The sequence below is a fragment of the Geotrypetes seraphini genome, chromosome 1 (genome assembly GCF_902459505.1).
Source record: "Geotrypetes seraphini chromosome 1, aGeoSer1.1, whole genome shotgun sequence".
Taxonomy (NCBI): domain Eukaryota; kingdom Metazoa; phylum Chordata; class Amphibia; order Gymnophiona; family Dermophiidae; genus Geotrypetes; species Geotrypetes seraphini.
In genome coordinates, this window is record NC_047084.1 from 360,215,632 (window position 1) to 360,242,593 (window position 26,962).

A 26,962-nucleotide genomic window follows, 5' to 3' on the forward strand; every position below is an offset into this window, starting at 1 on the left:
AGCTTGGTTCCTCTCAACGTAACTCCTCACCAGTTTTCTCCAGCGGTGAGGGAGGTCTTGGAGGCCTCCAGGAAGCCTGCTACTCGACAATGTTATTTCCAAAAATGGACTAGATTCTCTTCCTGGTGTATTTCCAATGCCAAGGAGCCTCAAGGAGCTTCCCTGTCCTCTGTGTTGGACTATCTTCTACACCTGTCTCAGTCTGGTCTCAAGTCTACCTCTGTACGAGTCCACCTGAGTGCTATTGCGGCTTTCCATCAGCCTCTACAGGGGAAACCTTTGTCTGCTCATCCTGTGGTTTTCAGATTTATGAAAGGACTTTTCCATGTCAATCCTCCTATCAAACCTCCGCCGGTGGTTTGGGATCTCAATGTTGTCTTGTCTCATCTCATGAAGCCTCCGTTTGAACCTCTCAACAAGGCTCCACTTAAGTATCTCACCTGGAAGGTGGTTTTTCTGGTGGCCCTTACGTCTGCTCGCAGGGTCAGTGAGCTTCAGGCCCTAGTGGCGGATCCACCGTTCACAGTATTCCATCATGACAAGGTGGTTCTTCGTACTCATCCAAAATTCTTGCCTAAAGTGGTCTCTGAATTTCACCTCAACCAATCCATCGTGCTTCCAGTGTTCTTTCCAAAGCCTCATGCTCACCCTGGAGAATCTGCTTTACACACTCTGGACTGTAAACGTGCTTTAGCTTTCTACTTGGATCGCACAAAGCCACACAGAATTGTTCCTCAACTTTTCGTCTCCTTTGATCCAAACAAGTTGGGACGACCTGTATCGAAGCGCACCATCTCCAACTGGATGGCGGCTTGTATCTCTTCCTGCTATGCCCAGGCTGGATTGTCCCTTCCTTGTAAGGTCACAGCCCATAAGGTCAGAGCAATGGCGGCCTCTGTAGCCTTCCTCAGATCGACACCGATTGAGGAGATTTGTAAGGCTGCCACTTGGTCCTCGGTTCATACATTCACCTCTCATTATTGTCTGGATACTTTCTCCAGACGGGATGGACAGTTTGGCCAAACAGTGTTACAAAATTTATTCTCCTAAGTTGCCAACTCTCCCACCATCCCATTGAGGTTAGCTTGGAGGTCACCCACTAGTGAGAATACCTGCCTGCTTGTCCTGGGATAAAGCAATGTTTCTTACCGTAACAGTTGTTATCCAGGGACAGCAGGCAGCTATTCTCACGTCCCACCCACCTCCCCTGGGTTGGCTTCTCAGGCTAGCTACCTGAACTGAGGAGACACGCCCGGTACATCGGGCGGGAAGGCACTGGCGCATGCGTGGTGTGGGCATCGCGAAACTTCTGAGTTTCATCAAGCAAGACATGCTTGCAAGATGTCCGTATCGGGGCTCTGTCGGATGACATCACCCACTAGTGAGAATAGCTGCCTGCTGTCCCTGGATAACAACTGTTACGGTAAGTAACATTGCTTTATTTGAAAGAGTCAAAGTTCCAAAGTCACACCAAAATCATCCACATAAAATAAATTCATCCACATAAAACTAGGTTATCCATATAAAAGCCTTAAAGGACCTAGTCCACTAGGGATACATGGAAGTGAGACACTGCTTGCTATTGCAAATGCAAGTAGTGTCTCACTTCTGGTTCACCACACAATTGTTTCCCACGTATTCACCTTTATAGGCCCCCCAGGGACCCCTGAAGAAAACTTTTTGTCGAAACGCGGACCGTGTTGGGTCCTGTATCCCTAGTGGACTAGGTCCTTTAAGGCTTTTATGTGGATAACCTATTTTTATGTGGATGATTTTGGTGTAACTTTGACGCTTTCAAATAAAGTCCATTTAGGAACATCATCACTCCACAGAGTTTTTTGTTTTTTTTTGTTTTCTCTGGATTTTCTTCTCTGTGGATATCTTGGGGTCAATTCCTTTTGTTTTTTGCCACAAATATAACAATACAAAAATCTTTCATAGTTATGAGAAATTTTAAGACAAGTACGAAAATTCTTCAAAAGACCACAATTCCAGCTCATAGTTTAATCCCTTATGCTAGGCCTACTGGATTACTGCAACATCCTACCTCCCCTGCCCTGCAACAATGACTAAACAACTACAAACAATCCAAAATACAGCTCTGAGACTCATCTACTCACTGTAGAAACACGACCATATTACAGAGGCATACATCGACTCACACTGGCTACCAATTCAAGAAAGAATACTATTTAAATTCTACTGCATGCTGTTTAAATCTTTAAACGGAGACAGCCCAATCTACCTAAACAACCGCCTCGCCCAATCTATGTCACCCAGACATAGAAAAATACACACCCCTTTCACACACCCTCCAATCAAAGAAGTCAAACGGAAAAAAATGTATGACGGCCTCCTAGCAACACAAGCAGCAAAAGTAGATAACCAGATCTTCAACCTACTGATAACCACCCCCGAATATAAGATATTCAGAAAAGAAATAAAAACGATACTCTTCAAGAAATCACTGAAACACTCTTAATATCTCAATTACCTTCCATCCTCCCGCCTTCACCCCGCCCCACAGATACTACCTGTTCTTCTCCTCAACAACTCTTGAATTCACCAATGATCTTCTATTGTAACCCACCATTTATAACTCTTTTGTAATCCGCCTTGAACCGCAAGGTAATGGCGGAATAGAAATCTCTAATGTAATGTAATGTAAATTCATCAATTTGCAGGATCAATTATAAAAAGAGTCTGCCTTTATCTTCCTAAAAGCAACACTGTTTGAAAGAGAAAAATTTACTCTTAAGATATATGCCTTTTGGTTTTGCAGTGCAACTGTAATAAATGTACAAATTCACATCAAAGTTAGGAATGCTTAGCAGTGTGACATGCAATATTTGCATTTATGTTTGATTTGAATACCACTATATTTCTAATTGTTTTATGCTTGTCAAAGATTTCTAAAGGTTCTACAGATGGTACTAGTTAGAGAGAGATTTAGGCAGACTCTTTTTTTTAATAATCCTGAAAATTGACAAATTTCAGCCATTGTGTCAGTGGTGCAAAATTTTGAAGGGATGTTATGATGCTGCTATTAATACTGAATTGCTGCAGATTTGACAGTGTAGTGTTCAGTGCGAGGATAATCTGTGACAAAAATCTGAAGTCTGTACCTACTTTTTCTCTGCTGATAAACTGGTCAACATCTGTCATGACAAATTGCAACAAGTTCTAAAAAAGGCACACTTTGAGTAAAAGTTTAAGCGGGCTTTTGCGTCCGTGATGCTCATACTAGCATCGCTGAAACTTGCATAAAAAGTTGCGCTGAAATGCCAAAAATGAGTATTTTTCATCAATTATTGTCTGCTTTATGCGCAACTATAAATGACACTGATTATTGCAACTAAGGATCTGATATTTTGGGAAACTTTTTTTTTTTTTTTAAGCTTTGCTAGTTCCACTATCTCCTCCTTTAGTTCCTTCAGATCCTGGTTTGGGTTATCTCTGTAGCTGCCAGTAAATGAAATATTATTAAACACAAGAATGAAAAGGGTAGCCTTTTTCAGTCGTAACTCCTGAAGATGCTTATTAGTGAAATACAGACCTGAATATCTAAGTGGAATGGTGCTTTGAGATAAAAGACTTACAAAAAACATGATCCACCTGGATATTTCAGAAACTTTAATAAGAATTGTTGAGACAGGGAAGGTTCTGTATGTATGATGTGTGACTATTTTGATTATTTATTGATAATTTCAAAGATGTGATGTTATTGTGTGATTATTTAATAAAATGCTTCTATAGTATGTATAACTAGCTTTTTTATATGTTCAATAATTGATTCCGTTGAAACTAATTGATAAGTCCTGTTGAATAATTGTTAATTAGAAATTAACTATGAGAATTAGATGTATTTTTTGGGCTTCGTGTATACAGCCTGGAGTAGCCACTGTTGGAGAAAGGATGCTGGGTTCAGAGGACCTTGAGCTTGGCATGACTTTTCTTATATTCTTAAATAGACAGAAGTATTCTGTGTATTAGACATATCATTCAAATGCAGATGATTAGGTATTTTTTACTTCTCTTTTTAGGTTCCTCTGCAAGTACATGCTGCCATGTTAGCCTTGGACCGCTTCCAAACAAGCCGCCGTCGCTTGCCAAACATTGGGTAATGTTTATCAGTTTTTGGGTGAAATCAGATGGAAAGAACTTTTAAGAAATATATTTTGAGCAGGCAGCATGAGTAAGCAGCTGTTCTGGATACAAATAAAGAGGGCTTGAAATTTTTAAATACTAATCATGCACAATTTTAACTGAGCCTAAGTTCTCCAGCTATTTCAGATTCTGTTACATCCACTCCAGAGTCCGTACAGTAGATGGTAAATCTATACCCGTGAACTGGGTCTTGCAGAAAGTCACACAGATTGTTTTCTGCTCCTCCTACATATCAGAGGAACTTAGAGCCCCCTACAGTTTTTTCTTTCTGCAAGTGAACCGTGCAGAAGTTTCTAATCTGTTCTGCTTATTTTATTATTTTTTTAAATGTAAGTTCATTCTTTTCGGTGGCTTCAGTGCCTTGAGACCCCTTATTCAGGGGTTCTCTGCCTGTGAAAAGAAGCAGTTTAAGGAGGAGTGTGTGGCGCAGTGGTTGGAGCTACAGCCTCAGCACCCTGGAGCTGTGTGTTCAAACCCCGCACTGCTACTTGTGACCCTGGGCAAGTCACTCAGTCCTCCATAGACTCAGGTACGTTAGATAGATTGTGAGCCCACCGGGACAGATAGGGAAAATGCTTTAGTACCTGATTGTAAAACCACTTAGATAATCTTGATAGGCAGTATATAAAAACCTAATAAAAAAACCTAATTCACAGGGCAAGCTTCATTTGGTTCTGTGGAGCCAGCCTTATGTGTGCCACCTTAGAGCTTGGGGTCCGTTCCCCTGGGAGCAAACTTGCTTTCTAACCTTGTCATGGGCTTAAGCACAGGCTGTATATGCCCTGAGTAAGAATTATCAGGGTGCAGGCTGTGTTTTCCCTCCACTTCCACCCCCTAGTGGCATGTCGAGGTTCCATGAGGGTGGAGAGTGTGGTTGGGGTCCATCCGACTGGCAGCCCAAAGATCCTGAAGATTGTGGTCTGTTTGAAAATGGACAGAAAATCCCACCCAATACCTGTTTTTTGCAACTGCATAAAACACAAGCACACCGAGTCCAGGGACCCCTTGCAGGGCCTCGCCTGGGGTCTGTTGGTAGTTAGCCATGGCTTTCCCCAGAATACGTCCACTTCATGTGGAGAGCATATCTCACAGAACCGGCTCATGCAGCACAGCTGGCGGGCATGCCACAATCTTCCAAGCCAGTGCCTTCTTTAGCAGAGGTCACTGCCAAGGTCCCCCGTGCCCAGGTTCCTATGGACTTAGATTTCCTTAGTTTGAACACTGATTCTATGCCTCTTTTTTTCACCAGACACTGCTTCCATCCTAGATGACACTGATTCCCTCTGTGGAACATGGAACAGTTAAGCAGAATGCCTTGGGGAGCCCTGATTTGGGTGATGACTTTCCACTCACCGGTTGTTTAAGTCTGCTTCAGTCCACTTTTTCATTATGGATGAAAGAACTGAAGTTGGAAGGTCAGACCGCCACGTCTCAAAAAGTATTGTCATGAACCGCTCTAATGCTCTGACATCTTTTTTCCTGTTCATCCAGATCTCACTGCTCTGGTCACAGAACAGTGGGAGACTCCAGAGAGTTCTTTCAAACTGACTAAAGCTATGTCTAAACTTTATCCTATGGCGCCAGAGTTTCAGCAGCTGTTTGAGCAGCCTAAGGTGGATTCAGCAGTGGCTCAGGTTATCAAGCGCACAGCCCTCCCTAGTGAAGGAGGAGTGATGCTTAAAGATTTTCAGGATCACAGGGTGGACATAGTATTAAAGAAGCTTTTTGAAGTGGTTTTTTTGGACGTTAAGGCTGCAACAGCTGCCTTATTTGCTGCATGTGCCTATTGCACAAGATTGCGCCGGGAACCATCAGCATCACTTGCCCCCATCTCATGCTGGAGGACATGGGCTATGTAACAAGACAGTATGTATGACCTTGTAAGGGTTCAAGGCAAGATCTCAGCTTATGAAGTGTCAGCCTGCAGGACGCTTTAGATCCGCCACTGGGTCTCAAAGATCAATCTGCAGAGACTTCAATTGATACAGAGTACCGCTGCCAAGCTCATTTTTGGTAAAAGTAAATTCGATCACATAACCCCATTGCTCAAGGAATTGCATTGGCTTCCAGTGTATCTTAGAATTCAATTTAAGTTGCAGTAATTTTCGTCCCTCTTGCAACTTTTGCCAGAATTCCATGGGCTGTTCTGCCCAAAGATATATTCCCAAGGGTACAGGCAACACTATAGCAACCGCAGACACCAGCAGGCTTCGGGTTCTCGTACCAGCCCCTCTTCCAAAAAGTCCCAATGATACCAGGACATCAGTAGGGTCTCTTCACATTGGTGACCGGTTGTCAGAGTTTCTCCAGGAATGGGAACAAATCGCCTTGGATCAATGGGTACTGGACATCATACGGGAGGGTCACAAGATAGACTTCTTTCGTCTCACCCCGGATTTATTTCTGGATTCTACAGTCGGAAGGCCAGAAAAAGAGTCAAAGGTCCAGGCAACAGTATAGCGGCTCTTGGACATTCAAAACAGTCCCCGAAAGTGAATTGGGCTCCGGGAGATACTGCTTATACTTCATCATACCAAAGAGAGGCTCGGAGGATTGGAGACCCATTCTGGATCTCAAGGCAGTCAATGCTTTTCTGAAAATTCAGTTTGACATAGAGCACAAGGTCTTGTTTTTCTTCCCAAGCCACACAAACAGAAGCTCTAGAACAGGGGTGCCCAATACGTCTATCACGTTCGACTGGTCGATCACTCAGACAACCCCAGTCGATCGCAGAGCCGGGTTCCCTTCCCTTCTGTTTTTTTCCCCCCCTCCTGACTGGCCCGCTTCTTGAAGAACGCTGGCCAAACAAAAGTCAGCTCATTCAGTCCCCGCCGCTCTCCAGGCTCCACAGGCTGCCGCTGCTGGTGGAGGAGGAAGAGGAGTCCTCTGCGCAGAGCAGGCAGCAGAGGGGCGTAACGCGCTCTCGTCCTTCTGGCAGTGGACATGCTTGAAGGAGCGGGGAAGGGAGTCGGGTTTAGATAGCAATCGGGAGGGGTGCAGGTCGTGGAGCCGCTGGCCGGGGACACGTTGATGTAGTCAGCACAGGACAGCTTGCCCTTGTTGCTCTCCACAGAGAGTTTGGGCTTGGCCCCGTTGGTCCACATCTTGCTGTAGCTGCTGCTGGGTGACATCCGGCTTTCTCCCTGGCCTCCCGGTACTTTTAGCAATTCTTGCAGGTTGCCATTGGCCTCAGGAGCTGTCTTCCCTCTGTCGTGGTCCTGCCTCTCCTCTGAGTCAGAGGCAGGATTGGGGCAGAGGGAAGACAGCTCCTGAGGCCTGTGGCAACCTGCAAGGATTGCTAAAGTACCAGCGATCCTCTCTGCAGGCTGCTCCCTGCAGGAATTAGGTTAAAGGATGTGGGAGTGCAGGGAGGAACATGCAGGTCTTCCGGGGAGGGATCGGGGAGGGCAGGGGCAGGCCTTCAGGGGGGAATGTGCAGGCCTTTGGGGGGTGCAGACCTTCAAGAGGTGGGGTGCAAGCCTTCGGGGCCCTGCTGTAGAAATATACGGAGGGAGGGAGGGAAGGGGGGTTCAAAGAGACGTGAATATGCCGGACTTTGGGGGGGGAAGAAATAATGGGTCTAAAAACAGAGGAGTGGGTGAGAGATGGTGGATTTAGGGAGGGAAGGAACAGAAAGGGAGAGTAGTTGGACACAAGGGATGGTGTGGAGGGGGGGAAGAGATACTGGATAGGAGGGTAGTTGGAAAAAGAAAGGGAGAGATGGTGGACCCTGGGGTGGTGGGGAAGGAGGGAGAGATGCTCAATGAAAGGGTAGTTGAGAAAGGTGGATCTGTGGATGGAGATGAAAAAAAGGAAAGATGCCAGACTTCCAGGGGAGGGAAGGGAAATGAAAGGGGAGGACAGAGATAGAAGATGGATGGTTAGCACGGAGAAAGAAGAAAGAAGGATACCCTGGCAAGCAAGTTATCCGAAGACAACCAGAGCCTGGGACCAACAAGATTTGAATAATGTCCAGACAACAAAGGTAGGAAAAATGATTTTATTTTCAATTTAGTGATCAAAATATGGCCATTTTGAGAATTTATATCTGCTGTCTATATTTTGCACTATGGCCCCCTTTTACAAAACCGCAATAGTGGTTTTTAGCGCAGGGAGCCTATGAGTATCGAGAGCAGCGCAGGGTATTCAGCACAGCTCCCTGCACTAAAAACCGCTATTGCGGTTTAGTAAAAAGGGAGGGGGTATATTTGTCTATTTTTGTATGATTGTTACTGAAGTGACATTGCATAAAGTCATCTGCCTTGATCTCTTTGAAAAAAAACCCAGAATATAAATGATAATTAACATTTTCTCTGCGTACAGTGTGCTTTGTGTTTTTTTTAAATTTTATTGTTGGTAGATCATTTTGACTTGGTCATTTTAAAAGTAGCTCGCAAGCCCAAAAAGTGTGGGCACCCCTGCTCTAGAAACAGATCATGGATCTCTTGGCGCTCCCCAACCCCACTGCTTCATATTACCTTTTGGTATTGGGGTCCATGACAGCTTCCCTGGAGGTTATAGCCTGGGCCAGGATTCACACGTGGCCTCTACAAGAGTCCCTCCCGTCTCTGAGGTCCCCTCAGCATAATTTACTTCAGATGCCACTCCCCTGGACGGAGCCAGCCCAGAGTAGCCTGCGCTGGAGGATTCAGGGAGAAGCCCAAGTGGAGGGCATGCCACTTCGAATCATGGAGTGGATTACTCTCATGACACACCAGTCTGTCCGGCTGAGGAACTCATTGCAGAGACTGCCTCACCGGTGGACTCCCCATCTAAAGAGTTGGTTGATCAACTGTTTAGAGCTTTGAGCCATATGGCTGGTGTTGAGAGCTCTCCAATGCACCCTGGAAGGAAAAGTGGTAAATGTAGTGGCATATGTCAGTTGGCAGGGGGACACCAGAAATGCTCATTTGAGATGGGAGGCTCGGATGCTATTCCGATAGGCATCTTCAAGCTCTCTCTGTGTCACACATGGCTGGAGTGGATAAATGTGCAAGCAGACTTTCTCAATCACCAAGCCTTGGACCCTGGAGAGTGGTCTCTCTCGCAGAGGGCATTTCATTTCATAATGCGTTGTTGGGGCAGACCAAAGATCGATTTGATGGCTTCAGCCAAGAACTTGAAAGTCAAGCACTTCTTCAGTTGAAGAGCAGAGCCAGGAAGGTTAGGTCTAGACGTGTTGGTGAAGCCCTTCATGTCTTCCCGCCTTGGCCCAAGGTGAGTCAAGTCATTCGCAGGATTGTGACTCATCCGGGCCCGAGGATCCTAGTGGTCTTGAACTGACCTCGCCGTCAGTGGTATGTGGATCTTGTCCATCTTCAGCGGGACAAGAAGCTCAAGCTCCCTCTTCATCACGACCACCTCAAGTCATGGACTGGTTATTGAGGGTTAAGAAGTTCACTCCTATGGCGGCTTATGTCAATGCTTAGAAGGCTTTCCAGCAGTGGTGTGCTAGAGACCAGGTACTGCCGGTGCGTGATTCCATTCCAGTGGTCTTAGCCTTCTTCCAGGCCAGTCTAGAGAAAGGTATGGTGATGGCTTCCCTCAAGTTAAAGGTGGCAGACCTTTCCTGTTTTTAGAGCGCACAGCGATTCCAGTTTTCTTAGGGCTTATCTGGATATGACCAGATTTCTTGGGGGGGAGGGTTGCAACCCCCTTTTCTAATGTGGAATATAAATGTGCTGAAGGGGCTTGCTGAAGCTCCATCTGAGCCACTTAAGGACCTTACAATCAATACAGTGTTCTTCGTGGCGATTGTCTCAGCAAGGCAAATTTCTGAACTGCAGGCTCACTTGTAAAGAGCCCTTTCTCTGGATCATGGAGGCAGGGGTATCCCTCTGTACAGTTCCTTCTTTCTTCCGAAAGTGGTTTCAGATTTCCATGTCAACCATGAAGTTCGTCTGCCTGCTTTTTGTCTCGCGGGGGTCGAAGCAGAAGGATAAGATCTTATGGAGACTAGACTCGCAGAGTTTTACTCCACTACATAGGACCAATGGCTTCTGTCTTTCTGACCACCTGTATATCTTGATTAGTCAATCCATGTAGGTTAGGCCAGCATCCAAGGCCTCTATTTTCAGATGGATCTTCATAGCCGTTTCGTCAACTTACATTGTCTGTGTTAAGCAGCTGCTAGTTTCTCTCAAAGCTCACGCTACCGGGGGTTTCGTAGCTCTGTGGACAGTCTCAAGTCATTCATCCGGCCGAGATTTGTAGTGCGGCTACTTGATCTTCCCTTCATAACTTCATGAGGTTCTACAGAGTGGATGTGGTGACTCGGTCTGATGCCGCTTTTGGGGCTATGGTTTTGTGGGCAAGCTCTTCTGTACCACCCTAGATGTTACTATTGCTTTAGTATATCGCCTACTGTACAGACTCCGGAGTGGATGTAACAGAATGGAAGATTTAGGTTCTTACCTTTGATAATCTTCATTCTGTAAATCCATGGAGGAGTCTGTATGGCCTGCCCTGTCTCTTCTGATTTTTTTTTTTTTTTTTCTGTATTGCCTGCATTTTCTGCCTCAAATGTTTTTCCTTTCAGGTCTAAATATCTTCCAACAAGCAGATAGACCATATGGGGAATCATTCTACATTTATGAGTACATGTCTTTGCCACTGGCTAAGTTTGCATTCATACTTGTTGCATACAGCAAGTTGGTTCATATTGCTGCCATGTTCATGCCTGTTTTTTCGTGTTTCCTATTTATTGATTTCTTATATGTTGCAGAATGGGGAAGTTCCCAAGTGTATGCTTTGTTCCAGTGATCATTTTCAACTGTAGGGAGTTTTGTGTTTCTCTGCTAAGTAGGAAGAGCAGAAAACAATGTGTGGCTTTCTGCAAGACCTCGTTCCTGGGTACAGATTAAACACCTACTGTACAGACTCCTCCATGGATTTATAGAATGACAATTATCAAAGGTAAGAACCTAATTTTCAATTCATCTCCCTCCTAATAAAACCAACAGTAAGGCAAATGCTCAAGAAAGCTGGCACTTGTAGTCAATTGTCATTTGGTTTAGAAAACATTGCTAGTGGGTCTCCACAACTTGTGAACTGTACTGGATTTATTATTTGATTTACCGATATTGACATAAGTATTTAGCGGTGGAAGGTTGGTTGTTGCAGATGGTAGGAGTCTGATCAGCAGACAAGACTCTTGTTGCTAGATCAAAGACAGACAAGACAGAAATTATGCCATTTAACAGTAGTTCATTTAAATCCAAAAAACAGCTTCTGCAGTTTTGTTTTTCTTATAATTGAATTCAGTTGCCAAATCTCTAATTTATGTTAAGTTTTTACATGTTGATACTAATCTCAGGTTTTTAGAGAATGGCATGGGGACAAAGTTTTTCCCTGTCCTCGTAGACTCTGTCCTATGGTTAACTGCAGGTACCCGTCCTCGTGTCATTCTGTATGTTTCTGTAACTACTGTTAAATGGCATAATTTCTGTCTTGTCTGTCTTTGATCTAGCAACAAGAGTCTTGTCTGCTGATCAGACTCCTACCATCTGCAACAACCAACCTTCCACCGCTAAATACTTATGTCAATATCGGTAAATCAAATAATAAATCCAGTAGAAAAAGTTTAGAGAAGGGTGACCAAAATGATGAAGGGGATGGAATTTCTCCCCTATGAGGAAAAACTAAAGAAGTTGGGGCTCTTCAGCTTGAAGAAGAAATAGATGAAGGGCGATATGGTAGAGATTTGTAAAATCATAAGTTGAGTGGAACAGATGGATGTGAATGGTATGTTTTGTTTTTTCCATAAATTAGTGTAGCAGATTTTTTTTAAAAAAGTTTGGCGGTATACTAAAAGAAAACTCCATAAACTATTATCTTTTTGACCATTTTAGATTTGTAAATTCTTGACGTCCATTAAGAAATTTTACTCTTGTTTTCTTTTCCTTCTGTAAAGGGTTGCTTGTATAAAAGATACTTTCATGGATTGTTGTCTTTTCAGGCAGCGAGTTTAGTATTTTGATAGCTAATTCTACCGCATATCAACATTTTAGGAAATTGTTTAAGACTTTTTAGTTTAAAATTTTTTTGTCAGTTTGATCTTGTATATCACTGTGGTTCGTACAGCTTTTTTTGTATTGTTAATCGCATTGAACTGCAAGGTTTTACAGTATACAAATAAAACTTTTATGTTAAGATGGATTTGGGAAAATCACAACTTACTCTCAAGATAAGCAGCACGAAATCTGTTCTCATAAAGCACCACAGTCATATAGCATCTTTCAGAGTGTTCTACATGGGCATCCAGAATCTATCTAGTAGGCCTGAGGTAAGGCCTACTGGCTGGATCTTAAAAGCAGTAGAATCTCTTTTTGGAGAATTAATTAGAAATAAAACAAAAAGGAAGTAATATGATACCTTTTTAATGGACTAACATTTTATGATTAGCTTTTCAAAGCCACCTTTTTTTATATCTATCTTTATATGACTGGTTGATTTAAATATCAGCCAGGTAGAGTTAAAATGGCTACTACTTACACCTGGTAGTAAACAAGAAATGGACTTGCCAGTTAAGATCCACGAGGTATTTCCTAGTGAACAGAACTGACCACTTTCAGGAACAGGATGCTGAACTTGATGGGCCTAACTTGATGGGCCTCATAACACTTGTGTTATGAGGTTGCTGGTGAGCCACAGGTTAAAAACAAAATTTCTATATTATTGATAATACAATGCAAAGCTGTTAAGTATCTACTTTGTTTATGAATAGGAACTGGTAACCTCTTGGTATTTTTCCTATATGCTTGTGTTCTTCATCTTAGATGTCTACAGGATGCCCAAGAGCTGCTTAAGCTCACAGAAGCTGTAAGTGAAACATTGGAAAGCAAAGTAAGTTGCACAGATTGAAAAACATCTAGATACAAGAAAAACATGTTTGTTAATAGATGTAATTTGTCACATTGTGCTTCACTGCTACTCTTAGTACTCACTCAGATTTAATCCTATGAAGGTTTGGAGGGTTTTGTCAAATAGTGTTTAGATCTGCCAGCGCCTTTGTAGGTGCCTCCTACACTGGTAACTACCTATCTACCAAGTTGGGGCCTGCATGCCTTTGAGCAAGTATACCACCTTGCATGCTATCCCTGGTGGTTCCATGGACACCAAGACCTTCATAAAACCCAGGGATCATTTAGAAATTCACCTGTGGACTAAACATGAAAACATAATGCTGAGTTCATGGACCAGTCAAACACAGAGCTGATGAACCAAAAGTTTATTTAACAGTAGGAAATAGTCTAAATAGGATTTGAGTTTAGTTTACAGCTAACAGGTAAAAATAAGGATTACCGGTATACATTTTACCACTATTAGTTTCACTCAGCCAGTGTTTGAGGATGTTCAGAATGGCTACCGTCAAATAGAGTATGTAGAGCTAGGTCAGGGCTTTAACACAGATCTACTAGTTATTTATTTCTAAGCCAGGGCTTGACAAATCCTGAGCACCTGAGCACAAGGTAATTTCTCTCCTTTTGCAAGAGGACTGCTTCTCCTGCCTCGGAGAATGTCTGAAGGGACTACACAATTATATACAATAATTTGTGTTTTATCCCAGGACAAGCAGGCATGATATTCTCACATGTGGGTGACGTCATCTACGGAGCCCCGATGCGGAAGCATTTTCAAGCAAACTTGATTGAAGATTTAAGTTTGCTCTGCTGCTCCACGCATGCGTGCCTTCCTGCTACACTAGGGGGTGCATCCCCTCGTGGTCTCCAGTTCAAAATTTTCCGCTGAGCCTAGAAGTCGTGTTTTTTCAGGCTCTGCCCCAACTGCCTTCTAGCACCGCGATTTTTCTTGTTTTTCATCGTTTAAGTCACTGTGCGTGAAATTTTTTCTTCTTCAACTTGATTCCTGCTTCGTTTGACCGACCCGGAGGCTTCCGTGGCCGCGTGGCTACTCGAGCCGCGGCCACTTTCGATTCTATGTCCCGGCCTTTGACCGGCTTTAAAAAGTGCACCCGGTGCGAGCGGCTTCTTTCCATCACAGACCCGCATCGCCGGTGCATCCTCTGCCTGGGGGCCGCTCATCCAACCGACTCCTGTCCCCAGTGCGCTACTTTCCAGAACCGGGCCCTCCGTCAAAGGAAAGCCCGCATGGCGGATCTTTTTGCCCCAGACCAACCTTCTACCTCGGCCTCGAGGTCGGCCCCGGCCTCGGCCCCAGCCTTGACCTCGGCCCCGAATACCTCGGCATCGCCTCGAGACTCAACTCCGAAGTCCTCGGGACAACAGAAAGCCTCGGCTCCGGGTAAGTCCCCTCTTCCCTCTTCAGGTTCTGTACCAGCGAAGAAACCAACCTCGGGGACACCGGCGACGCATGGCGGAAGTCCCATGCGTACAGCCCCGACGAAGCCCTCCAAGCCTTCGGGCCGTGCCTCCACCACATGGGAATACTCTGATACGAGGTCGCCCCCGGTGGAGTGCACCGAGGCAGGGGACATGCCTTCGATGCTGTCCGTGCCCGTCTTCCAGGACTTACTCCGAGCAATGATCTCGTCGGAGCTGTCTGCTGCAATGGCCCATTTACAACCGGCCTCTGCCTCGACCTCAACCCCGCATGTGCCAGACTAGCCTGAGCCTCGCGTCGAGCCACCTCGGGGAAAAGTGCGCAAACTTCGCCGCATCTCATCCTCCTCGGACTCCTCGCCGAGGCACCCGAGGCGCTCTCCCTCCACAGACCGCCACAGGGAAAAACGTTGGGCTAAACCAACAGAAACCTCGAACCGCCGTACCTCTAAGAAGGCCCGGGGTTCCCCCACTCTACGAGGCCGTTCACCTACACCTCGTACGGGACCGTTGAAGGTGGCAGAGTTATCACTCTCCAACCCACGCATCCTCCGAACTCCCCCTCGGACCGGGGCTCCGATCCGAGGTTTCGGGCTTTCACCAAGGGAGTCCGGGTCGAGGTCACCGATTCGACATCGATCGGTACCCCGAATCCCGGCATCGTCTCCGAGGGGCTCCTCGAGACGTCGGAGATCCACGACCCCGGAACACATTCACAGTACTTCCCCGGTCTCAGAGCTTGGATCGGAACAGGAACCTCGCTACTCGAGGGAAGCCTTCCCTTCCTTCTCCACCCGACGGAGGTCTCGTTCACCGACCCCCCACGGGGCCTCGGGAACATCCCGACCATCCTTCTCACGCTTTGTCCAGGACATGGGCCATGCTTTGAATTTAGACCTCCAGTCCGACTCCAGATACTCTAAAGAGTACCTAGCGGAACTGGATATGCCATCACTACCCAGAGAGTCCCTTCGCTTACCGCCTAACCCGATACTCCAACAGGCTCTCTTCAGGAACCTGGAGACCCCCTATATGGTCACAGCCGTGCCCTCCAAAATGGAGGCCAAGTACCGTACAGTACCCTTTCCGGGATTTGAACAACCACAGCTCTCCCACCAGTCACTGTTAGTAGAATCCTCCTTAAAAAAGGCTCACCCCTCCCGGGTCTCAGCGGCGGTCCCCCCAGGCCGAGAAGGCCGAACCCTAGACAAGTTCGGCAGGAGACTATATCAAAATGCGATGATGGCCTCTAGGGTGCAAAGCTACACTTTCACCTTCACATCCTACCTCAAACACCTCATTGGACTACGGAGAGCCTTTGAGACTGACCTACCGGCCTTCCGCCAAGGAGCCTTTAGACTGCTTTTGGAATCCCTCTCCAACCTACGCCTCCATCTATTCCACGCGGCCTACGATGGCTTCGAACTCTCCTCCAGAGAGGCAGCATTTGCTATCGCCATGCGCCGACTAGCTTGGCTACGCCTGGTCGACATGGACCCCAACTTACAGGACCGGTTGGCTAACCTCCCCTGCGTGGGAAAAGAACTGTTCGATGACACTATCGAGGCGGCTACAAAACGCCTCTCCGAACACGAACGCTCGTTTGCCTCCCTCGTCCGACAAAAGCCCAAACCGCCCGCGTCCAGGCCGTATAGGGCCCCTCCACTCCTGCCTTTTCGCGGCCTCCGCCCAGGCGTCCGCAAGCCCACCACCGGGCCATGCCCAAGTCCCAACCGCCTGCGACTACCAAACCATCCCCGTCCTTTTGACGGGATACGCGGAGGGGGACGGGCCCCCTCCGCCATAGTCCCAGGCCTCCTTCCCATCGGGGGTCGCCTCAAAGCCTTTTACCCTCGCTGGGAACAAGTCACGTCGGACGCATGGGTCCTTGGCGTGATCTCATCAGGATACTCTCTCAACTTTCGGACCATTCCTCCGGAAAACCCCCCAAGGAATTGCCCTCCCAACCGGACGCAGCTACCCCTACTCCTCTCCGAAGCTCGAGACCTGCTTCACCTGAGAGCAGTGGAGGAGGTTCCCCCCGACCAACGGGGGAAGGGCTTCTACTCCCGTTACTTCCTGGTACCGAAAAAAACGGGAGGCTTACGCCCAATACTAGACTTGAGACGCCTCAACAAATTTCTGATACGAGAAAAATTTCGGATGCTTTCCCTACCGACCCTCTACCCCCTGATCGACGAGGGCGACTGGCTCTGCTCCCTCGATCTGAAGGAGGCGTACACACATGTCCCAGTGCACCCCGCTCACCGCAAGTTCTTGCGTTTTCAGGTAGGGGACTGGCACCTACAATACCGTGTCCTTCCCTTCGGCCTAGCATCGTCACCTCGGGTCTTCACCAAGTGCCTCGTGGTGGTCGCAGCAACCTTATGCTCCCAGGACCTACAGGTATTCCCCTACCTGGCTGATCAAAGCCCCGTCCAGGGAAGCGGTTATCTCAGCGACCCAACAGACTATTACCTACCTACAAAGTCTGGGGTTCGAGATAAACTTCCCAAAATCCCAACTACGCCCCTCCCAGTCCCTACAGTTCATCGGGGCCACGCTGGACACGGTTCGCCTCCGTTCCTTCCTCCCCCCTCCGCGTCTAGAGGCGTTAGTAAGCCTGAGTCGAAGGTTTTCCCTGCTGACCTCGGTATCAGCTCGGCAGATGAAGACTCTTCTGGGCCACATGGCCTCCACCGTCCACGTCACACTCTTCGCCCGCCTCCATCTGAGAATTCCTCATTGGACCCTGGCCTCTCAATGGCGTCAAGACCGGGACCCGATCGACCGCCCCGTGACAGTGACGCCTTCTTTGCAACGATCGCTCCGCTGGTGGGCCGACTCTTCAAATCTTTCCAAAGGTTTGCTCTTCCTCACCCCACCCCACAGCAAGATACTCACCACGGACTCGTCGGAGTACGCTTGGGGAGCCCATCTGGACGGCCTACGCACTCAAGGGATGTGGTCAGCAGAAGACCGTCGCTGCCACATCAACGTGCTAGAGCTTCGGGTAGCAATGTACTACGTAAACAAACAAGGGGGAACAGGGTCTTGGTCCCTTTGCCGGGAAGCCCTGCGCCTCTGGAAATGGGCAATCTCCAACAACACCTTCCTTCGAGCGGTGTACATACAAGGAGAACAAAACTGTCTGGCGGACAGACTCAGCCGCCTCCTCCAGCCACACGAGTGGTCACTGCACTCTCAGATCCTACGACAGGTGTTCGAAAGGTGGGGGACGCCTCAAATAGATCTATTCGCATCCCCCCACAACCACAAGCTGCCTCTCTTCTGCTCCCGGATGTACTCCCCGGACCGGCTTGAGGCCGATGCCTTCCTCCTCGACTGGGCGGGAAGGTTCCTATATGCGTTCCCGCCGTTTCCTCTGATACTGCGGACGCTTGTCCACCTGAAAACAGTACAAACCACCCTGATCCTGATTGCCCCTCGCTGGCCACGCCAGCCTTGGTTTTCCCTTCTACTTCAACTCAGTGTCAGAGATCCACTGCCTCTGCCTCTGTTTCCCTCTCTACTATCACAGGGTCAGGGTTCGCTGTTACATCCCAATCTTCAATCTCTTCATCTGAATGCTTGGTTTCTCTCCCCCTGACTGCTCTCCCCGTGTCTCAATCAGTCAAGGAGATATTGGAGGCCTCTAGAAAGACCTCGACGAGAACCTGCTACTCCCAAAAGTGGACCAGATTCTCAACCTGGTGCTCCTCCCACAGCCAGGACCCGGTGTCGGTCCCCGTCCCTCTGGTCCTTGACTATTTACTTCAATTATCTCATTCCGGCCTAAAGTCCAACTCCATTCGAGTACACCTCAGTGCGATTGCGGCCTTTCATCAGCCCCTGGAAGGGAAAGCCCTCTCGCTCCATCCCTTAGTCTCTCGCTTCATGAAGGGTCTTCTGAATGTCCACCCTCCTCTCAAACCCCCTCCGGTGGTTTGGGACCTCAACGTGGTTCTGGCTCAACTAATGAAACCTCCATTTGAGCCCCTAGACAAATGCCATCCAAAATTCCTCACTTGGAAGGTAATTTTCCTGCTTGCGCGCACTTCCGCTCGGCGGGTTAGTGAGTTACAGGCTCTGGTAGCGGACCCACCCTTCACGGTATTCCATCACGACAAGGTGGTACTCCGCACCCATCCAAAGTTCTTGCCTAAAGTAGTGTCTGATTTTCACCTCAATCAGTCCATTGTCTTACCTGTGTTTTTTCCCAAGCCCCACTCTCACCCCGGAGAGGTGGCGCTCCATACTCTTGACTGTAAGAGAGCGTTGGCCTTCTACCTCCAACGTACTCAGTCACACCGGAAAGTCCCACAATTGTTTTTGTCCTTAGACTCAAACCGGTTAAGTCACCCAGTCTCCAAGCGCACCTTGTCCAACTGGTTGGCCGACTGCATCTCCTTCTGCTACGCTCAGGCTGGTCTCACGCTGCATGGTCGAGTAACAGGACACAAGGTCCGAGCGATGGCAGCCTCCGTAGCGTTCCTCAGGTCCACACCTATTGAGGAAATCTGCAAGGCTGCCACGTGGTCTTCGGTTCATACCTTCACCTCTCACTACTGTCTGGACTCACTGTCCAGGAGCGATGGCCGGTTCGGCCAATCGGTTTTACGAAATCTATTTGCTTAAATTGCCAACTTCCCTCCATCCCTTTTCAGTCAGCTTGGAGGTCACCCACATGTGAGAATATCATGCCTGCTTGTCCTGGGATAAAGCACAGTTCTTTAGCACTCTCCAGACCAGTAGAGGTTAACTTTACGATTGGGTATATATCTAATCATGACCAGCAGGTGGAGACTGAAAACAAAACTTTGGGACAGTATATCCTAGCCCCTCCTCTCTATTTCCCTCAGTCTTCTTTCAGTCTCCAGCAGGTGTTGAGTGATCTGTACCCATCTCCCTTGGTAGGGCTGTTGGAATTTGTTTAGGGGTTTATTGTCCCTGTTTTTAGCCGGACGGAGCTTGGACGGACTCTGTTTGGGGGTTCGTCTGACCTCGGGGGTGTCAAACCCGGCGGGTCACGAGCGGGGTCCCTCCCCCCACTTCCTCCACCTCCCCATATTTTTTTAGAGGAGCCTCAGCAGTAAGCCTTGCCCCCTAAATCAAGCAAGGCATATTGCTTCGAGAGCCTGTGGAGTCTGTTCTGTAAAAAAAAAAAAAAAAAAAAAAAATCCTGAGGTAGTGCTGGTCTGGAGGGTTGTATCCCTTTAAGAAAACTGTATTTTACTGTTTTTTTTTCAACTAACCGGCACTTTTTTACAGCTAGGTCGCGTATGGAGCAATGAGCACTTCTAAAGGGAAAAAGTGCTCATTGTGCTCCAGACGCGAGGCACTCGCGGCCGGCCTGTGCAAGCGGTGTTCAGGCCGGTGCGGTGGAGGAGCTCCGTCGGCAGCGGCTGCAGGCGCCCAGAGCTCCCCGCCGATGGTGCCTCGCGAGTCGGCAGGGAACGGTGGAGAAGCCCGGTCTTCTCCGTCCGCCCACGGAGGGATTCCCCGAGCCGCCGACGGTCGGGTTTTAGAGGATTCCCTCTCAGCTGATATTTTGACAGCTGATGCCGGCTTGCCTGTTTTAGCGGCTGAGACTATTCAGGTCTCTCAGCCGCTGCAGGCTGTGGAGGGAGCTGTTTTGGCGGGAAAGACGCCATCTTCTCTGTCTGGCCCCTCCATTTTGTCTTCCACCTCAGGTGACCTTCCCCCTGTTTTGGCTAAGCAGGGGCAGGTTTCTGCTGGGTCCCCTGCTGTGGCAGGGAGTCCCTTGGGACCCTCGGGGGGTTTTTCCCCTGATTTTTTCTTTTCATTATGCAAAGCCTATTTTCAGGCGGCTGGGGGTCCCGGTTGCGCCCAGGGGGTCTCGGGGGGTGGGGTTTCCTCCGCGCTCCCTGCGGCTTTGCCTCTCTCGTCTGACGTGACGTCCCCTCCGCCGCCTCTCTTGTCCAAGCGTCCGCGGGTGTCGTGGGACGAGGATTTGTGGTCGGAGGAACGTGTCGGTCTGGAGGAGGACCTGGACCCTTCTGAGGAATTCCAGGACCCTCTGGAGGGGACGGAAGCTGGCGGCGGGTTGTCGGGTTTCCCGTTCTCCAGTGACGAGGCGTCCGTGGTGCGCCTTTTTCAGAGAGATGAGCTGCCTGACCTTATTCAACAGGTTTCTTCGGCTTTGCGTTTTGAGGACGCGCCGCCGGAGACTCCGCGTGTGGGGGACCCTCTGTTACGAGGGATCCGTTCCGTTTCCCGCTCTTTTCCTATGCATCAGGATATTCGGGATATTATTCTTGAGCAGTGGAAAACGCCGGAGACGCCGTTTCGGCTGGCGCGCAGCATGGCTCGCCTGTATCCCATTCCTGAAGGGGATCGGGCTACGTTAGCTTCGCCAGTCGTGGATGCGGTGGTCTCGGCTATTTCCAAGCGGCATACCGTGCCTGTGGAGGGCGGTTCTGCCTTGCGGGACTCTGAGGAGCGCAAATTGGAGACCATCCTTAAGCAAAATTTTCAGGTCTCTGCCTTTGGGGTCCAGGCGGCTATTTGTGGGGGACTGGTCGCTCGCGCCGTGTTTCGGTGGGCGGAGCGGGTCTTGGATCGAGAGTCTGACGACTGGTCTCTGGTGGATCAGGAGGTAGCGAAGATTGAGATGGCTGCCTCATTTCTCTCGGATGCTCTGTATGACTTGGTGCGGATCTCGGCTAAGTCCATGGCTTTTGGCGTGGCCGCAAGGCGTGTGTTGTGGCTGCGCGCTTGGGCGGCGGATGCTGCGTCCAAAGCTAAGCTTACTAAATTTCCCTTTCGGGGGTCGTTTTTATTTGGAGAGGACTTGGATAAGTTGATTCAGACTCTGTCGGACTCGAAAGTTCCCCGTTTGCCGGAGGACCGTGCCCGCCCGGCGTCTCGGGGTGGTGCGGCCCGGGGGCGTTTGCGGGAATTTCGCAAGTATCGCCCTGGGCGTGGGGCTGCTTCTTTCCAGTCTCCGGGGTTTTCCCGGGGTCGGTTCTTCCAGCGCATGCAGCCCTTTCGGGGGGCCCGTCGGGGGGCAGGGAATCCCTCCGCCGGTTCCCCCGCTTCCCGTCCTGCACAATGACGCCTTGCCGGCGCCCCCCTTGGTTCCGGTGGGGGCCCGGCTGCGCGACTTTTTTCCCAAATGGGCCGAGATCACGTCCGATCAGTGGGTCCTGGAGGTGGTGCGGGACGGTTATGCCCTGGAGTTCGCCCGCTCTCTGCCGGATTTTTTCCTCGCTTCTCCATGTCAGACTCCTGGGAAGACGCTGGCGTTTCGCCAGACCCTTCAGCGCTTGCTAGATCTCAGGGCAGTAGTTCCGGTGCCCCCCCCGGAGTGGGGCACGGGCAGGTACTCCATTTACTTTGTGGTGCCCAAGAAGGAGGGGTCTTTTCGGCCCATCCTCGATTTAAAAGGGGTCAACAGGGCTCTCAAGGTTCCCTCTTTCCGTATGGAAACGCTGCGGTCGGTCATTCTGGCGGTTCAGCCGGGGGAGTTTCTCACTTCTCTCGATCTGACGGAGGCCTACTTGCATGTTCCTATTCGGGCCTCTCATCAGCGTTTCCTGCGCTTTGCGATCTTGGGTCGGCACTATCAGTTCTGTGCGCTTCCCTTTGGGCTGGCCACGGCTCCCCGGACGTTCACCAAGGTAATGGTGGTCGTCGCGGCAGCCTTGCGGTCGGAGGGCATCCTGGTACACCCCTACCTGGACGACTGGTTAATTCGGGCCAAGTCGTTGCAGGAAAGCTCCCGGGTTACGGCTCGGGTGGTGGAGTTTCTCCGGTCGCTGGGCTGGGTGGTCAACCTTTCCAAGAGTCGGTTGGTTCCGGCTCAGCGTCTGGAGTACCTCGGGGTGCTGTTCGACACCTCCTTGGGGAAGGTCTTCCTCCCAGAGGCCCGGGTGAGCAAATTGCAGTCTCAGATTCGCCTGCTTTTGGCGTCCCGGTGTCCTCGGGCGCGAGATTTCCTCCAGGTCCTGGGGTCGATGGCGGCGTCCCTGGACGTGGTGAGGTGGGCGCGGGCCCACATGCGTCCTCTCCAGTATGCTCTGCTCCGGAGGTGGTCTCCCCAGAGGCACGGGATGGATGTTCCGGTTCCCCTGCGAGGCTTGGCGCGCTGCAGTCTGCGTTGGTGGCTCCGGACCCCTCACCTTGTTCAGGGGGCGGGTCTGGATCTTCCGCAGTGGACGGTGCTCCTTACGGATGCGAGTCTCCTGGGTTGGGGGGCCCAGTGCCTGGGTCACTCAGCTCAGGGAACCTGGTCCACGGAGGAGGCCTCCTGGTCGATCAACGTGTTGGAGACCAGGGCGGTCCGGCTGGCGCTGTTGGCTTTCCACTCCCTTTTGTTGGGCAAGTCGGTCAGAGTCCTGTCGGACAATGCCACGGCGGTGGCTTATGTCAATCGTCAGGGGGGCACCAAGAGCACTCTGGTGGCGCAGGAGGCGGCTCGGCTCATGGTATGGGCGGAGTCGCATCTTCTGGACCTCTCGGCCTCTCACATTGCCGGGGTAGAAAACGTTCAGGCGGACTTCCTCAGTCGTCACTTCTTGGATCCGGGAGAGTGGTGTCTCGGCGCCGAGGCGTTTCAGTTGCTAGTGCGTGCTTGGGGGCAGCCCCTGATGGATCTGATGGCTACAAGTGGCAACGCCAAAGTACCCCGCTTCTTCAGTCGTCGCAGGGACGGTCTGGCCGAGGGTCTGGATGCTCTGGTCCAACCGTGGCCAACGAAGGGGCTGTTGTATGTGTTCCCTCCTTGGCCATTAGTGGGCAGAGTACTGCTTCGCGTTGTTCGCCATCCGGGGCTGGTGGTTTTGGTGGCTCCGGATTGGCCTCGTCGTCCGTGGTATGCGGATCTGGTGAGGCATCTGGTGGCGGATCCTCTTCCTCTGCCTCTCGGGTGCGATCTTCTGACGCAGGGTCCCATTCCCATGTTCGACCCGTCTCCCTTTTGTCTTACGGCTTGGCTCTTGAAAGGGGCCGCCTGAGTAAGAAGGGATATTCCGACAAGGTGATCTCTACACTTTTGGGGTCCCGGAGGCTTTCTACCTCTCGGGCTTATGTACGGGTTTGGCGTCTTTTTGAGGAATGGTGCCGAGCGCGGGGAGTGGTCTCCTTTCGCGCTTCTCTGCCTAACATTCTAGAGTTTTTGCAGGATGGCCTGGATAGGGGCCTGGCCTGGTCTTCTCTTCGGGTTCATCTGGCGGCCCTGTCGGCTTTTCGGGGGCTGGTGACAGGTCAGCGTTTGTCAGCCATTCCTGATGTGATTCGCTTTCTTAGGGCGGCCAAGTTGCTCAGGCCTCCCATAAGGCCCTCGGTTCCCTCTTGGGATCTCAATCTGGTTCTCTCTGTTCTAGTGCGCCCTCCTTTCGAGCCGTTGGATGGCTGTTCGTTGAAGGACCTTACGCTGAAGTCGGTCTTTTTGGTGGCCATTACTTCCGCTAGACGGGTGTCGGAGCTACAGGCTTTTTCTTGTAGGGCTCCCTTCCTGGAGTTTTCGAAGGAGCGGGTTGTTTTGCGGCCTGTTCCTTCCTTTCTGCCGAAGGTAGTTTCTCCTTTTCATGTCAATCAATCGGTGGTCCTCCCGGTCTTGGGTAGTCGGGAGGGTTCTTCTGAGCAACGACAGCTGCGCAAGTTGGATGTCGGTCGAGTCCTCCATGCTTATGTGCAGCGGACCCGGGAGTTTCGGAGCTCCGATCATCTCTTTGTGCTTCTGGCGGGTCCTCGTCGGGGGGCTGGCGCTTCTAAGGCTACTATTGCGCGCTGGATCAAGGAGATGATTGCTTCCGCTTATCTTCTGAGTCAGAAGCCGGTTCCGGAGTTTCTCAAGGCTCATTCCACTAGGGGTCAGGCGGCTTCTTGGGCTGAGTCGTCGCTTGTGCCTCCGGTGGATATTTGTAAGGCTGCGGTTTGGTCCTCCTTGCATTCTTTTGTTCGGCATTATCGGGTAGATGTTCAGGCGCGTCGGGACGCGGTGTTCGGTGAACGTGTACTGGTATCGGCCCTTCGGGGGTCCCGCCCGTGAGGGGACTGCTTTGGTACGTCCCAATCGTAAAGTTAACCTCTACTGGTCTGGAGAGTGCTAAAGAAGGAGAAATTAGGTTCTTACCTGCTAATTTACTTTCTTTTAGCTTCTCCAGACCAGTAGAGGTCCCCACCCTGTCTGTTGTTGTTGTTGTTGGGGCTGTTGCGCGGGCAGTTTTTGGTTTTTGCTGCGGGTTCTAGTATTTTTCTAGGGCCGGGGAGTATTGAAGAACAGCGGCTGTGGCTCGGCTGGCTTAGCTGGCGAGCTGTGGGGACCTTCTTCCTTCGGGAATTTCTCCTCTGCATTTTCCAACAGCATTTTTGGGTTTGTTATTTGTTACTCCTTTCGGAGTATTGTTTTTTCTCTCTGTTGTTTTCCAGTTCTTGGTTCTGCTTGGCTATTCGGCAGACTGAGGGAAATAGAGAGGAGGGGCTAGGATATACTGTCCCAAAGTTTTGTTTTCAGTCTCCACCTGCTGGTCATGATTAGATATATACCCAATCGTAAAGTTAACCTCTACTGGTCTGGAGAAGCTAAAAGAAAGTAAATTAGCAGGTAAGAACCTAATTTCTCCTTCCTTTGCAAAGCAGCAGATGAATCCAGAGACCAGTGGGATATAGCTCACATCGACCAGCAGGTGGAGATAGAGAACTGATTTCCAGTTGGCCTTATAGCCTGGTGTTCCTCCTGTTGAATCAGTTTTGCTCTATCTCCCAGCGGTGGTGGAGCTATCTCTCTAGCTCCTGGAATCTAACGGTGCCTGGTGGATTGGTGATCTTCTAGTTTCCTCTGTTGAGCCTTTGGCTCTTCAGTTGGATAGGGGTGCCTGGCTGATTGGTGCCGGCTTTAGGAGTTACACCTGGGCCCTCCCAGGTCCCTGCTCCACCCTCCCCTCCGAGTGATTGAGGGATTTTGCCTGCTCTCAGCGTTAGTAGTTTCTTCATTCCAGTTAAAAACAAAACAAACAAACAAAAAAACGCTTCTGCCTGTGCTGAGCTGTGCCCTGGTGAGGTAACTTTGGATTAATTACCAGCTTTATCCTGACTGCAGGGGGGCGGGCTGAGAGCGTGGAGAGTACTGAACTTCTGTTGCATTTATTTGTTTTTGTGCCGCCTCGAGTGCCGGTCCGGTTGGGAGGGGCGGCGTGGTGATGGCGGAAGAGGCTCGTCAGCGGTGTTCACGCTGTGGGAAGCGTCGAACACCGGCGGGATTGTGCTCAGCGGGGTGCTTAGACGCACCGGCTGAGGATCCTTTTTTAAAGGCAGGCGAGGGGGCCAGTTTCCACGTCCGTGAAGCGCGCTCGGCGTCCCCGCCCCTCGCGGTCGGCTCGGCCTCACGGCGTGGTACTGCCACGGCCGAAGGGGGGTCGGCAGGGGGGGGGAGTCGGAAGTGCGGGAGGGCACGGGGGCTCCGCTCTCCGGCGCCGAACAGGGGGGTGCTTCCGCGGTTGGCCTGGGCTCGTTCACCCCGGAGTTTATTATGTTGATGCATAAGGCTTTCATGCTGCAGTGCAGTCAGCCTGCTCCTCCGGTCTCGGTGAACTTGCCGGTGCTTTCTGGGCCCCCGGCTGTTCCCCTGAAAGTGGATGCTGGGGAGAAGGCGAAGGGAGATGGTTCTCCGGTGAAATCGCCGATATGTAAAAAGCGCAGGCTCGCGTCCGCGGACGACCCTATGGTTGTTTCCCCTTTTTCCCTTCCGGAGTTGTTGGAGGAAGGTGAGGTAGAGGAGTGGGAAGAGGAGGATCCCCAGTAAAGGGAAGTGGATGACCCTTCCGCGCTCCGTCTTTTCCATCGGGAAGAACTTTCCTCCTTAATTTCAAAAGCTTTATTGAGTTTAAACATTTCTCAGGTGGATTCGAAAGTTTCAGGTAACCCTCTTATGGCAGGTACCCGTAGGCCACCGAAGGCTTTTCCGGTGCATGAAGCCATGCAGGAGCTGATCTCGGCTCAATGGGATACGCCGGATGCCGGGTTACGGGTAGCAAAGGCCATGCGGCTTTTGTATCCGGTAGACCCGTACGAACTTGAGAAATTTAAATTGCCTAAGGTGGACGCACTGGTAGCCGCGGTTACCAAGCGGACGACCTTGCCTGTAGAGGGGGGGGTTACATTAAAGGATGCCCAGGATAGGAAGGTTGAATCTTCGCTGAAGTTATCTTTTGAGGTTGCTGCAGTGACTTTGCAGGCCGCAATCTGCAGCTCTTATGCGGCAAGAGCCTGTCTGCAGTGGTCTCAAGGGATGGCGGATAATTTGATGGAGTCCGGGGGTGCTGTTCCTTCGGAACTGGCTGATTTGGAATCGGGTTTGGCTTATTTAGCGGATTCCTTATATGATATTATTCGCGCTTCGGCGAAACAAATGTCGCTTTCAGTTGTCTCTCGCAGGTCTTTATGGCTTCGACATTGGGCGGCAGATGCGGCTTCTAAGCTTCGTCTGGTGAAACTCCCTTTTAAAGGGGGTTTATTGTTTGGGGAAGATT

At 50.0% G+C, this 26,962-nt stretch overlaps 1 protein-coding gene across 4 annotated transcripts in view; it reads left to right on the forward strand.

Moving 5' to 3' along the window:
* Nucleotides 1–26,962, forward strand: part of UBA6 (ubiquitin like modifier activating enzyme 6) — a 328,373-nt gene that overhangs the window by 87,604 nt on the left and 213,807 nt on the right. For all 4 annotated transcript variants that reach the window (XM_033914779.1, XM_033914755.1, XM_033914773.1 and 1 more), the window contains 2 exons: nt 4,044–4,120; nt 12,945–13,011. In XM_033914779.1, the coding sequence (XP_033770670.1) occupies nt 4,044–4,120; nt 12,945–13,011 (144 nt within the window). The remainder of the gene's footprint in view (nt 1–4,043; nt 4,121–12,944; nt 13,012–26,962) is intronic.